General features: G+C 34.6%; 1 protein-coding gene across 1 annotated transcript in view; it reads left to right on the forward strand.

Annotated features, from left to right (window-relative positions):
- The window catches only part of PEX3 (peroxisomal biogenesis factor 3), a 35,491-nt gene that overhangs the window by 12,576 nt on the left and 7,933 nt on the right, over positions 1–14,982 (forward strand). Inside the window, exons 4-10 of the mRNA XM_069488032.1 lie at positions 5,116–5,159; positions 6,383–6,507; positions 6,758–6,824; positions 6,932–6,986; positions 7,542–7,710; positions 9,705–9,775; positions 14,400–14,522. Coding sequence (XP_069344133.1) covers positions 5,116–5,159; positions 6,383–6,507; positions 6,758–6,824; positions 6,932–6,986; positions 7,542–7,710; positions 9,705–9,775; positions 14,400–14,522 — 654 coding nt within the window. The remainder of the gene's footprint in view (positions 1–5,115; positions 5,160–6,382; positions 6,508–6,757; positions 6,825–6,931; positions 6,987–7,541; positions 7,711–9,704; positions 9,776–14,399; positions 14,523–14,982) is intronic.

Genomic DNA, 14,982 nt, shown 5'->3' on the forward strand with positions numbered 1-14,982 from the left:
TTTTAAGTTAATAACAAAATGAAATACAAAAATAACATAAGCATACAACACTAATAATTTACTATGGCAGTTTACTGTTTCCAAAGCACTTTCACATGTAAGACCTTATATATGGAGTGCAGTATGTGTTGGGGTATTGTAATTTGGTATAATGCTGTGTTAGTTTGAGAAGACTTCCACAAGGAAATGGCTTCTTAATGAACAAGGTAGGGGGGAATAGTTTCATTAAATAAATTTTAATCATTGTAGTCTTACTAAAATAATCAATTGCCTTGTAATCACCTACCTGTCCAATAGCCAGTGGAAAGGCGGTGTTATTTCCTGAGTGTCTCACCATGCCAGGCCTGGTGCCAGGTACCTTCCATATATGCACACATTTAATTTATACAGTATTCCTGAGAGGCAGATAATTATCTCTATTTTGCAATAGGAATTTAGTGCTCAGACAGGTTAAATAGCAAGCTGAAAAATTTCTTTGAAAATGTTTGCTGTATTCAGAGAATACTTCCCAAAATAACAATGAATTTGTGTACTTGGGATTTTTTTTTTCATCTAATTAAAGTATAATGTTAGTGATAAGGGTTTTTCCCCTTTAAATTTCATCATTCTTAGAGGTAGACAGACTTTCCTTCCTTTTTACAGATACAAGGTTTAGTTTATAAATTAGTTCATATACTTATATGAAGAGAAATACATAAGCGGATTGCTTTTGCTCAAGCAAATACTTATTTATCACCTAGATGTACATAGGTAGGGTCTAAAAAGAAATAGATTTTAATTGCCATAAGTTTTAATCTAATGAGAAGGCAAGACAAATAAGTGAATAGCATTTTTATAAAAGCAGCATACTAATGGACATAATAATCGTAGTGGCATTCTTCCTTCTTGGCAAATCTGTCTCCTGTAAGGCCCTATGTTCCATTTGCTTTGGAGGATTCAAGATAATTAAGATAAGATCCCTTTTTCTTTAAGGACTTGTCATCCAAAGGAGGAAATATACTAAATAAATTATCATAATTCAACATATATTATGTTTAGTGCTATAGTGAAAAGTAAAAGCAAAATGTGGGGAGAAAATATGGGAGCATAGAAAAGAAAAAACATAATTAATTTTGATGGATAATCCTGGGCAGCTTTAAAGAAAAGCAGTGATTCCCCTTTTCTTACTCAATACACAAGAAGGAGAATTTCTTAAATTCTGAAGAATTGAAGATGGGCCACCGTTCTCATTCACTGTTTCCTCTTTAAATATCTCAATGTTAATTTTTTTCTTGGCTTTATTTTGATTTAAAATTACTATTTGCAATTTGGTGGTGGTGGGGCTGTCTATTTGAAAAATATTTAGGTAAAGAAGGGCTTGAGGCCTTACAAAGTGTGATTACATAAGGCTTCCAATCTTATGACTGCTTTTATATTAGTTTTATATGAGACTCTGGTCCCACATGAGCCTGTCAAACAAGTTAGTTTTCTCTTTAAACTAATTGTGAAAATAACTAATCAGAAATAAATAAATGATTTGATAGTCTTCTTTCATCAGTTTCATAGTAGCAAATAAACAGTCATCCCTGTTTTCAATACTTGGCATTCTAATTGAACACTGATAATGGCAATGAAGTTTTAAAGGCAAAAAATCTTAAACACCCTCCATAAGACAGGTGGAACACTTTGAAAGGATTAGTTTAATTCTTAAGCAGATATTTTAGTGACATTAAAGAGTCTGGCTATATTTAACTTGGAATTGATTTTCATTAGACAAATCATTTGCATAGAAAGTACTTTTCCCAGTTCTTCTACATAGGTTTGGAATCTTTTACATAGATTTTGGAATGTTTAAAAAAGATAATGTCAGTGTTTTAAAATCTGCTTTTAAAGCCTAATAATGATGAGCGTCAACACTAAAAAATGTCTTAGGCAACTATAACTCTGTCTTCTCCCACCAAAGCCACCTCAAATAAAATATAGTTTCAGCAAACATAGTTTCAACTCAAATACCCTAATTTGCCCTTCCACAGATTGCTGCTACTAAGCACTTTCTATAATGAAATTTTTGGAATCACTGTTTTTTTTTTTCATCTTGGTTCACTTAGAATTTTTATAAGAAGTACTTTGAAATTTTTCTGAGGATGCATTCAAAAGAAGATGTGATTTACTTGTGTTAAATATCTCACTCTTGAATTGTGGTTGATTCTCAATTTAATAAAAATAAATATGTCATTCCCCCACGAGTCTTGATCATTAGAGTAGAGTAGAGTAGAGTAGAGTAGACTGAGGTTGCAGTGATGCCCTCAGGATTTTCTCCACACATCTGAACCTGCACTATCTAGGAAAAGGAAGCCTGAAGCTCTAGAGTCTGCTCATTGGCAAAGAAAGATGATATCCCATAATTGCAATAGTAACTCAATTTCTTCCAGAAATACAAATTTATGTCTGAATATAATAATAAATAATGTGGGCTTATATTTTGTATATCTGTGGTTTTTAATTTCTTTTTTTAGTAATATATTTTTTATTATATTTAACAAAAGTATTAGTCTGTGTCAGATTGGAAAGATAAAAGACCAAAAAAAATTTGTCCTTCCACACAGGTGGTTTGAAAGCACTAAACTACATCCACACAATGGTGTACTATACCTCAGTTAAAAGAAAAAAAAATGACTAATATAATTTGGATGTTTGTCCCCTCCAAATCTCATGTTGAAATTTGACCCCCAATGTTGGAGGTGGGGCCTAAAGGGAAGTATTTGGGTCGTGGGGGCCGATCCTTCATGGCCATAGTAAGGGGTGTGTTCTCACTCTATTTGTTCACAAGAGAGCTGGTTGTTTAAAAGAGTCTGGCACCTCTCCTCTGTCTCTTGTTCCCTCTCTTACCATGTGACACACCTGTTACCCCTTCGTCTTCTGCTGTGTATAAAAGCTCCTGGAGGCCTTCACCAGAAGCAAATGCCAACACCATGCTTCTCGTACAGCCAGCAGAACCATGAGCCAAATAAACCTCTTTTCTTTAGAAATTAGCCAGCCTCAGGTATTCCTATATAGCAACACAAAACAGACTAACACAACTACTATCTGTATGCAAGTATACAATAACCCCCTCCTGCCCCCACCGGAGTCTTTATCCACCATTTCACTTTGTAGGTTTCAATTACTTGCAGACAACCTCGATCTGAAAATATTAAATAGAAAATTACAAAAATAAGCAACTCATAAGTTTTCAATGAAGTCTCACATCATCCTGCTTTGCCCAGCCAGGGACGTAAATCATCATCCCTTTGTCCAGCGGATCCATGCTGTAGATGCTAACCCACCTGTCAGTCACTTAGTAGCCATCTGGGTTATCAGATCGACTGTCAAGGTATCACAACCACAGTAGTTTTGTTCAAGGAACCCTTATTTTACTTAATAATGGCCCCAAAGTGCAAGAGTAGTGATGCTATATTATAGTATTATAGTTATAATTGTGCTATTTTATTATGAGTTATTGTTAATTTCTTACTGTGACCAATTTATAAATTAGACTATATCATAGGTATGTATATATAGGAAGAAATAGAGTGTATATAGGATAGGTAGGGTTCAGTACTATCTGAGGTTTCAGGCATCTACTCAGGCGGTCTTAGAACATATCCCCCAAGGATAAGGGGGGACTACTGTACTACTATGGAATCATCTCCACAGGATGTATTTGTATATTTTTTTAAAAAAGGTAAAGAAACGTGTATAGTATGCTTCCATTTATCTAAGGGGGCAGATATGAAAATATATACACTCACACATGTACACACACACATTTGCTTATATAAAGCAAAACAACAAAGTTAAAGCATTTTTTAAAATAGTTACCTGTGAAGAAAGAAGAGAATAAAGGGGGATAAGAACAGACTTCCTTGAATATACTGTGTTGTATAAATTTGACTTTGGAGATCATATAAATATTTTATAAATCATAAAACTATTTATGTTTAGAAAGCGATGTCTAAAAATTGATAGTACAATAAATCAAATTAACCTAAATATGATTCTAGTTGATGATATGATCACAAAGTTAGAGACCATGCCAAATTACTTTAAAACAGAAATTTGGCTGTATATCCTTAATGGGATATATACTTTTTGCACACATGGAATCGAAAAAAAAAAACCTTAAACTACTTTCAGTATTGCTATTGTTATTCTGAGACTGTTGTGTGTGGAGGGAGGGATGAAGCAAATTAGTAATTAAGTTGGTTTCACTAATTTTTAGTGTAGGCAAAAAGAAATACAGATGTAAGATCACTGAGGTTAAGTTAAAAATCCTGTGACTGATTTTCAGTTAGAAGTATTAGTATGAATTCATGATATATTTTATCTCTTTGAATATATGTACATATAAATAAATGCACACATTTATTAGCTTAGCCCACTGAAAAGTCTTAGAAATAATGACCTATCCAGTTGCAATGAACATCCTTAATTTAAGGTTTTGGTCTCTACCTACATCTCCCACTGCAAGAAACCAGGACTCTGAGAGAAATGGCTGATTTCAAGTCTACAGCAGGAATTGAACAAGATGAACCAAGAACAACTTTTCATGTCAGGATGTTTGAAAGCTACCAAATACTAATGAAGGATTATATAAATCAGAATGATTCAGGAGCTAACTTGAATAGTCTTCCAGTGGTCAAAGATGGGCAACTTGAACATCACTGGGGATAAGAACTGCAGTGCTTTGAAACATATGAGCTATGTGTATAAATTCATGTGTTTATAATGATACTAGTGATAAAACAAAAAACACCTCCTCTTTACCTTTGAAGGACTACGGGATCTACTTCATTATTTGTAAAACAGTAAATTAAGGAAAAAAATTAATATTTTTCCTGTTTTTCCTATATAATTTCATAATAAATGTATGCACAATGCTCAAGAAGTAAGACTAGAGGAATACATACCATAGAAAGTGGTTGTTATTAGTTACTGGAATTATAATTGTTTTTTTATTCTATTTTGTGGGCTTTGTTTTCTGCAGTTATCCTATTGTTTTTAAATTTAAAAAATTGAATATCGATCTATGAAGTTCAGAGTTTTCTGTTAGATTATCTAGATTAATATTTTCATATTTTCTGACTGTTTCTTTAGGCCTTCAAACAAGCTAGAAATATGGGAGGATCTGAAGATAATAAGTAAGCCTGCATATTCTGTGTAACAGCACATTCTTAAAATATTTATAAAGGGAAATTTTTGTATTCTATCATAGAGATGACTCTTCTTTACCTGCCTCATAGAATTTTGTTAGGGTTAAATAAAATAATACTCACAAGGCAAGTAGATCAATGGTCATAGAAAGTGCTCAGTAAATGTTACTGGTAGTGGTCATGCCATTATTGTTATTGTTATGACGATGATAGGTGAAACTATCCTAGGCTACATATGCCTTTGTTAAGGCATATTATTGCCTTTGTTAAGGCATCTCTAATATTATACTTTAAAGTAAGTTTTTACTCTAACTTTACTCTGCTATTGTATGCAAACTTTTATTAGTGATAAAAATTTGAAACAAAGAGCTGCTCTGGGGCCTATCTGCTTATGTATGTCTCAGAACTTCATACTACCAATTATTTCTGTTTTCCCATCCAATTCAGCTAATCCTTGTTAACAGAATGATACTTTAAGCCTTGCCTGTTTGAAAACAAATTAAACCTCTCTCTACCCTGTATTTCCTTTCAGCTATTGCACTTTCTCACACTCCTTATGAGCAAAGATTTCTACACTCCCTTTCTTCTCCACTCCTACTCACTCTTTGATGCACTACAGCCTGGCTTCCACTCCCATGTCTCCATCCAAGCAGATCTCTGAAGCATCAGGAATAACTTCTGTTTCCCAAATCCACTGGACATTTTCCTCCAGCTAGACCTCTGAGCAGCAGTCAACAACACTCTGTCCTAGGCTCCTGTGAAACCTAGTCTCCAGGCTTTCTTCCATCTTTCTGTGCCTTCCTCCAGTCCTTACACAGGCTCATCCTCCTTGACCTGCTATTGAAAGCTATAGTTATTCCATGCTCAGCCCTCTTCTCTTACTTGAAACTGGCTCCCTTGACAACTAAGAGTTCTGAGGTTGCCATTCTTTGTGCTTCCTGATCCTTCCTTGTTTTCCTTTCTAAGTTCACCTAATATATTTTTATTGGTTATTACTTCAATTAAGAGGTCATTCCTAATTTACATTAAACAACTTATAAGGAGAGTCTAGTTATGAAATACTTTGAATTGATATATTGTTATACTTAAAAGAGTTACAAATATGTTTTTGAAAGTCAGCTTATGAAAAAAATAACCATAGGGATGGTTCATGATTATACACTTGTGTGTTTTAATAACAGTAGCAAATGGTGTTTTTTTCCTCTCTGAAGGTTTCACAAGAAGCATTGTGGCAGTGTACAGTACTTGTATGCTGGTGGTTCTTTTGCGTGTCCAGTTAAACATAATTGGTGGATATATTTACCTGGATAATGCAGCAGTTGGCAAAAATGGCACTGTAAGTTCAATAGACTTAAATACGTACTGTCCTTCCTTTCAAGAGGTTCAGAGATTATTATTTATCCTGATAACAATTTCTATAAAATAAAGATCTTTATATTTTGAAACTACACTTTTTGGTATGGTAAAGAATCTAATTTTTCCTATCATTTCAGATCCTGAAAATTTCAGCTCAAGTTATGCTAAGAGCATTATTTATTTACTAATTTAAAACTTGGATAATTTAACCTTATTTCTGTTTTGTGCAGACAATTCTTGCTCCCCCAGATGTCCAACAGCAATATTTATCAAGTATTCAGCACCTTCTTGGAGATGGTAAGATGCTTATTTGTGACCTGTATACTAATTTTAATTCATTTATTTGTATTATTGAGGAATTTAAAAAGTGAGCAAAGCTTTTAAATTTGTTTTTTCTTTAACAGGCCTGACGGAATTGATCACTGTTATTAAACAAGCTGTGCAGAAGATTTTAGGAAGGTAAGATGTTTTTCTTTGACTTTGATGCCTTCCTAATTCTGATGAATAAAAGAAAAATTAGAATTGTTCTAGTAAAGCTGCTGTCTTGACAAATGGTGGTTTGTGAACTCTTTGTAATCTGATCAGACACCTCCCTGGAGTATTGCATTATAGAATCTGTTTTCTTCATCAGTATCAGTCTTTTAATACTGAGGAGAAAGTTTTAATATTTTTGTTGTTTATTGATTGATTTCTAAACAAATCAGAAATATCTGGGTCATGGGATAAAAGACCTACTTTAAAATGTGTCTCTGAGGCTTTTTCCTCCCACTTTTACAAGCAATATCTATAATTACAGTAGGAATTTTCTTGTGAAATCTTCAGAAAGATATTTCTTAGCTCTGTAATAATGGCCCTTAACTGGTGGCTGATTTCTTAATCCATTCTAGGCCAGCCAGCAGTTTCAGGTTTGACCAGATGAACAAGATTTCAGATAGGAGCCTATTAAGAAAAGAGTGTGTGTAGGATGTGTTGTATAGTTTCAATTTATCCCAATTCCCTTTTTTCTATTTCTAGTGTTTCTCTTAAACATTCTTTGTCCCTTTTGGACTTGGAGCAAAAACTAAAAGAAATCAGAAATCTCGTTGAGCAGCATAAATCTTCTTCTTGGATTAATAAAGATGGATCCAAATCTTTATTATGCCATTATATGATGCCAGATGAAGAAACTCCATTAGCAGTTCAGGTGCTTAATTCATAACCATTTAACCAAACCAGTTATTCTATATATTTTTTAAAAATTTTACTCTCTCTTGAAGTTTTGATTTCTGAGTCTCTTGAAAGGTAAGCAATTGAAAGATGCATATGTTAATAATTTAAATAAAACCCCATTAACTTAGAAAACAAACTGCAAATATGGCTGATTTCTAGTTAGAAACACTTATAATTTTAGATATTCAGCACATTTTTATTGAGTATTAGTGTGTTACAGGGGACACTATGATGTATGCTGGGTATGTGAAATGAGTAAGACATGTTCATTACACTTGGAGAACCCAGAAGACAAATTCAATTTATGTGGCTAGAGCATATTTTATATCACGTCAAGTAGAACATAGAGCTGAAAGTCAGGGCTAGACTGGAAAGAGCTTTCAATGCCAGGATTAGGAGTCTGAACTTTAATTTGTAGACAAAGAAAGGTGGATTTAACCAGACTAGTAACACAATCACATTTGCTTTTTAAGATAGATTAATGATGGCAATACAAAAATGGACTGAAGGAAGTTGTAGTCATCCAATTGAGAAACAAAGACCTAATGTAACAATTATCAACTACAGTTGCTACACACTGTTGTGTCCTCAGCAGTTGTTATATAATATTCATTGATTAAGAATAATAAAGGCCGGGCGCGGTGGCTCACGCCTGTAATCCTAGCACTCTGGGAGGCCGAGGCGGGTGGATCGCTCGAGGTCAGGAGTTCGAGACCAGCCTGAGCAAGAGTGAGACCCCGTCTCTACTAAAAATAGAAAGAAATTATATGGACAACTAAAATATATATATACAAAAAAAATTAGCCGGGCATGGTGGCGCATGCCTGTAGTCCCAGCTACTCGGGAGGCTGAGGCAGTAGGATCGCTTGAGCCCAGGAGTTTGAGGTTGCTGTGAGCTAGGCTGACGCCACGGCACTCACTCTAGCCTGGGCAACAGAGTGAGACTCTGTCTCAAAAAAAAAAAAAAAAAAAAAAAAAAAGAATAATAAAAATGCCAAAGATTGCAGGTTATATAGCTCATTTTTAAGTTAGTAGTTTTTTATTTATCTGCTGGAATGTACCCATTCTTTTCAGTTGGGCGAAGAATAGCTCTCACTTACCAACTGGAGAAGGCTTAGAACAGAGAGGCCCCTATGCCATACCTCGGTATGGAGGCCCTGTTAGAATAGAATGTTATATGTTCTTTGCCTGCAGGTTTTCTCCTCCCCTAAAGACCCTAAAGATAAATCTGTCTGGGTGCTGAGAGATGCTATATTCGTGAATAGGAAAAAGGAAAAGGAAAAAGTTGCATTCTGTTTAAGGAAACCCTGTGACTTGAATGATAGAGGCTACACTGAATAAGAAGAACAGATGAGGCAGAATTAATGAAAGAAACATGAGAAAACCTACTTACAAAATAGAATCTCAAGGAGATGTAATAAGAATATTAACAAGGCTTTCTGGAACTATAAAACAATTTCCAAATTTTAAAATTCAACAGCAGAACTAAAAAAGAAAACAATTCAAAGGAACAGGTGAAGAGAGAGATGATTTACCAAATCTTACGGAGCTGAATAAAACCTGAAACTTCAGATTAAAGGGACAGACAGAGCCTCAGACTAGATTGATGAAAAAAGACACACATATATCCTGATAAAATTTCTTAATGATAAAAGAAAAAAATAAAATGCAGACCTCTGCATATTCAAAACCTATTTTTTCTTTGCCTATGTATACTAAAAATCTATCCAAGAGAGACAATAAACAAAGAGCTTAAAATGTGTAATTTTGCTTTGACTCATGTTTTTAAAACTACTTTACCTGTTCATATAAACCTTTATAGGTTTTCTTGAGTTTAACATTTTTTGATTGTTGATAGAACATAGACTTTTAGATTTCCTGAACTCTTGAGTTTATGAATGTGATTAGTTTCATCATGACCCTGTGCTAATATTTGAAACCGTGAAGTATGGCATTTTAATTTTATAGGCCTGTGGGCTTTCCCCTCGAGACATCACCACTATTAAACTTCTCAATGAAACTAGAGACATGTTGGAAAGGTATGTACACTGCGTGTAACTGGAAAAATGTGTTTGTATTTTGAATGTACTTGAGACCATTTTTTAGTTTTCCTTGAACAACATATTGAACATAATATTGTGTTAAAATTAAATTTTGAATCTGTTCCTCTGCCTTTAGCTAGGATTTCCTACCTAAACTGGAGGGAAGCAGGGATTTTTTCCAAGATACCCATACCTTGTCCATCCTCTTCCCTCGCCTACAAATTCTGATAGATATGCTGGCTGAGGAGCTGGAAGGTACTTAGCATTTAATAAGTTTTCCAGGGTAATTCTGCCATGCCATGTATACTAGTAAATGTTTAACAGCTAGCTCTGAGGAAAAAAAAACAACTACCAGAAACTGAAATTGTAACTGCAGCAGACCTCAGGCTACCAACTTGAAGTCACTGAACACCATGTTGGGGAGTTGGGAAGAGCTGCTCTTTTGAGACAGCACTAGCCAGCTCCTGCTAACTTCAAGTATTGTAGGCACATACCTGCACGTGCTCGTGTGTACATACACACGCATGCTCCGTCTTAAGAACTACTCGCTCTAAGCCTTTTGGGACAGACTATAAAGTTCCTAAAATCTTCCAGTGATAAAAATTTCTCATGTTCCCTAAAGTGAGTATTACTATTTTAAATTACCCAAAAGAGAGCCAGGGTATTAAAAAATCAATAAAGCACCAAACTATGCATCAGAAGACCATATGACCTAGATTCAAGGTTGGCTTTTCTACTTAAGAGCCAGCCACTCTGGCTGAGCCACTTAAACTCTTTGAGATCATTTTATCATTATAAAATAGGAGTAATACCTGTCCTCCTCACTTTATTTTTATCTTAAGTGATAGAAATATCCAAGTCTTTTAAATTAAAACTACTCTGTGCCTCCTTGGGATAATTTCAGACTATTTTCTCTAGTACTGTTATCTGAGGAAATGATATCCTCTCCTTATAATGATTTTTCATGGTCAACTGTTAGGTTAACTCAGCTACTAAATCTACTATCTGAATCCATCAAGTTCTAGTCCTTTGGCTTTCTACAGTAGCAATCTCCACACTTTTTTCTTACTCATATTTCCACTAAATCATTCAATGACACTGTGGAAAAGGTCATCAATTATCTTTTGCCATATCTGGTGAATCCGTAATGTTCATCTTACTTGACTTTTCTCTGATATGTGACACTGTTGATAAGCCTTTCTTGAAATTCTTTTCTCATGTGGTTTCCCTGACAATATGCTCTCCTAATTTTTCTCCCAACTCTTGGATCATTTCTTCTTAGATTCTTCTATTTCTGTCTTTCTTTTAAACATTAGTATTTCCCAAGTATTCTTACTTCATCTGCAACTGCCCTAGGCAATTTTATATATTCCCATTACTTTAACTACTATCTGTATGCTAATGGTTCCCAAACTTACAGCCCTAGTCCTCCACTCCTAGCAGCTGGTCTGGATTGATATTTCTACACTGTTGAAGATAGGACTAATTTGTTCATTTGTGGCATTTATCTCATTGAATTATTTATTCATCAAATATTTATTGACTGTCTATAGTATATTAGGTACTGTTCTAGATGCTAGGTCTTCAGCCCTCCTGGAACTTACATTTTAGTGGGAGAAAAAACAATAAACTAATAAATTTAATATAATGTCAAGTATCTGTAACCTCATTGATGAAACACAAAGCAGGTTAAGGGGCTAGAGAGTGACTGGGGATGCTGTTTTTGATAGGTAGGTCAGAAAAAGTCTCTCTGAAGAGATGTCATTTGAGCAGAAATATGAATCTACGTGAGCCTTAAAATCCTGGAGAATATAGTTCAAGGCAGACGAACAGGTGCAGAGATCCTAATGCTTGGGTTGTCCAAGAACAGCAAGGAGGCCAGTGTTGGCTAGAGCACAGTGAACTAGAAGAGTGATAGGAAAACGAGGTTGTGAAGATAGGCAGGGACTCCAGAGTGTGTTGAACCATGATGAGAACTTTATCTGTTTTTTATTCTTAGATTTATGGGAAGCCATTGGAGAATTTTAAGCAGGGTGATAACATCGTCTGTATTTATAAAAGATCCCTCTCATTGCCGTGTGGTAAATTGAAGATAAAGAGATAAGAATGGAACAAGGGAGCCAGTTTCAAGAACTAAAGTGGTCTAACTGAGAGATGGTTGCAGCCTGGACTGGGTGGTAGCAATGGTGGCAGTAACAAGCAGTTAAATAACGGATTTGTTTTGAAGGTTGAGCCAACAGTACTTGCTGGATTACTTGATGCAGGATATGAAAGAGGAGGCAAGAATGACTCCTAGGTATTGGGGCTGAGCATTTGAGGAAATAGGAATTGCCATTTTGTCAATGTTAAGCTTGAGAAGTTTATGAGATATCCAAGTGGAAAGTCTATTGCCAATTCAATATACAAATCTAGAATGCAAGAGTTAGTTTATGGATATAATTTTGGGAGTCATCACCTTATATGACTCCAACATCCAGAGTTTAGGTAGGGAGGAAGAGCCAACAAAGGAAACTGAGCAGCAGGAGCTGCCCATGAAATAGAAGAACCACCAAAAGAGAGAGGTGTTCTGGAAGACAATTGAAGAAAATGTTTCAAGGAGACTGTGATTAATTGGACCTTAAATGCTCCTGAAAGGTCAAATGAGATAAGGACTGAGAAATGACGCATTAGTTGTGCCAAGATGGAATTGTTGGGTGATCTTGTTGAGAAGTTTCAGAAGAGCAGTGGAGATAACCTGATTCAGAAGAATTAGAGTTGAAGAAGTAGAGACAGTGAGGACAGACAACTGTTTCAAAAAGTTTTGCTTTGAGAGGTACTGAGAGATAAGCTAGTATTTGAAAGGTAATGTGGAATCCAGGAGATTTTGACTTTGTTTTTTTGTTTTAGTTTTCTATTTCAGAGTATTAACAGGGGTACAAACATTTTGGTTACATGAATTGCTTTTGTGCCATTTGAGTCAAAGTTATAAGTGTGCCCATCACCAAGATAGCATGCATTGTACCCATTAGGTGTGAATTTACCCATCCTCTCCTCCTCCCCGCCACCCACCCACCTGCTTGGTAGGCATTGTTCCAAGAGGTGAGCAAACACTGGTGAACTAAACAGACAAAAGTTACTGATCTCATGGAGTTTAGTAAAACTATGTGTTTAAAAAATCTTAAAGTCAAATTCCCAAGGGAATTGAAATTAGCATTTTTGAGTGCTTAGGCTGCAAGCACTGTTCTGTACTGCTTTACATATCTTAACTCATTTAACTCTTACAGTAACCCTATGAGGTAGGTCCTCTGATGATCTTTTCTTCAGTTTTCATTTCTTCAATTTCTATACCCTTAATTATTTTGTTTTTCTTCTTTGAGCTCTACCAAATTCCCTTTAAAAGAGAACAAAGTTAAACTTAAATTTACCATGTGACCTAGCAATTCCAGTCCTAGGTATCTGGCCAGAAGAAATGAAAACATATATCCACACAAAAACTTGTTAAGAAATTTCATAATAGCATTATTCACAATAGCCAAAAAATGGGAACAATCCAGATGTATATCGGCTGATTAGTGGATAAATAAAATGTGATATATTCATACAATGGAATCCTATTTAGCAACAAAAAGGAACAAACCATTGATACATGCTACAGCATAGATGAACCTTAGAAGCATTATGCTAAGTGAAAGAAGCCAGTCACTAAAGACCACATACTGTATGACTCTTGTGAAATATCCAGAAAACTGTACAGACAGAAAGTCGGTTAGTGGTTGTCTGCGGTTGAAGGTAGGATGGGATTGGCTGCAAATGGACATATTGGTTATGAAAATATTCTAAAATTGGATTGTAGTGATTGTTGCACAACTACATAAATTTACTAAAAATCATTGAGTTGTACATTTAAAATGGGTGACTTCTATTGCTTCTAATTTCTACCTCAATAAAGCTGTTAAAGTGCTTTTAAAAGGAGAGAAGACTAAGGAGAAAAGGTAGATAGACAGACAGACAGATACATACATACACATGCACACACTGACTGATCAAGAAACTGGAACATAATTAGGCATCTTCTAGCTTTCATAGCCCCCTTGTGTATTATTCTTTATAGCAAAGAGTTCTTGTGAGGTATAACAAAGGAAGCTTGAACTTTAAGATCAAAAAGATCTGGGTTCATGTTCAAGCTCCCCCATTACTGGCCACATAACTTTAGGCAAGTTTCTTCATTCCTCAAAAATCTAGTTCCTCATCTGTAAGTGATAATAATATTTTCTATCTCACTGGGATGTCAAGATAGAGGATGTCAAGCAAACCTGTGTGACTATAAGAGAATTGAAGAGTTCTCTCAGGAGAAGTAATACTAATATTGATAATTTTAAAAATACATTGTACAAAGTGCGGGCTAATATGAGAAAAGCTAATAAATTGTGTTAATATTCTCATTGTCTTATGCTAAATAAGCTCATTTTTATTGTTTATATTTAAAAATTGACTCCCTGATATATTTATAGTGTTTCAAGCTATAAAAACTACGTAGTGACTAGAAATGTGGTAGCTTTCTAAGGTAACCACATAATTATTAAATTTATTTCTTTTTCCATTGAGAATCTAAAAAGTAATTTATACTTCTTATTTTATATAGTCCAGATTTTAGTACAGTTTTGAATACCTGTTTAAACCGAGGTTTTAGTAGACTTCTAGACAATATGGCTGAGTTCTTTCGACCAACTGAACAGGACCTGCAACATGGTAACTCCATGAATAGGTAAGATGACACATAAACATGTTATATTAATGAATGCTCTAAAAAAAATAGTGCTTTGTATGTGTTAATTTTTTGTTGCAGGTAACAAGAAAACCTTAAAGAATAAATCTGAGTGCTTCATTTCACAAGTTAAACTCCGTTAAACCAGTAACTTTTTCATTAGCAGAAGCTGCTTCTGCTTTCAATATTAAAACTTGCATTTTTTCCAAAAATGTTGCCACTATATTGAAATACTTAAGTTGTGAAACTTTCTATTAGCCAAATTCCAATTATTGTTTTTTTAACTCTTTAGAATATAAAACTTACAATGTATTTAAATTTTAATATGTTGTTTAATGTTGTTCCATTACTGCAAGCCATTATTGGCCTACATAATTTAATACTTTGGTTATTTTAATAATCAGGCACTCTTGTTATAGATTCCCATTTGATGAATTTTCTCCCTATAGTTCTATAAATA

This window comes from Eulemur rufifrons, chromosome 15 (genome assembly GCF_041146395.1).
Source record: "Eulemur rufifrons isolate Redbay chromosome 15, OSU_ERuf_1, whole genome shotgun sequence".
Taxonomy (NCBI): Eukaryota; Metazoa; Chordata; class Mammalia; order Primates; family Lemuridae; genus Eulemur; species Eulemur rufifrons.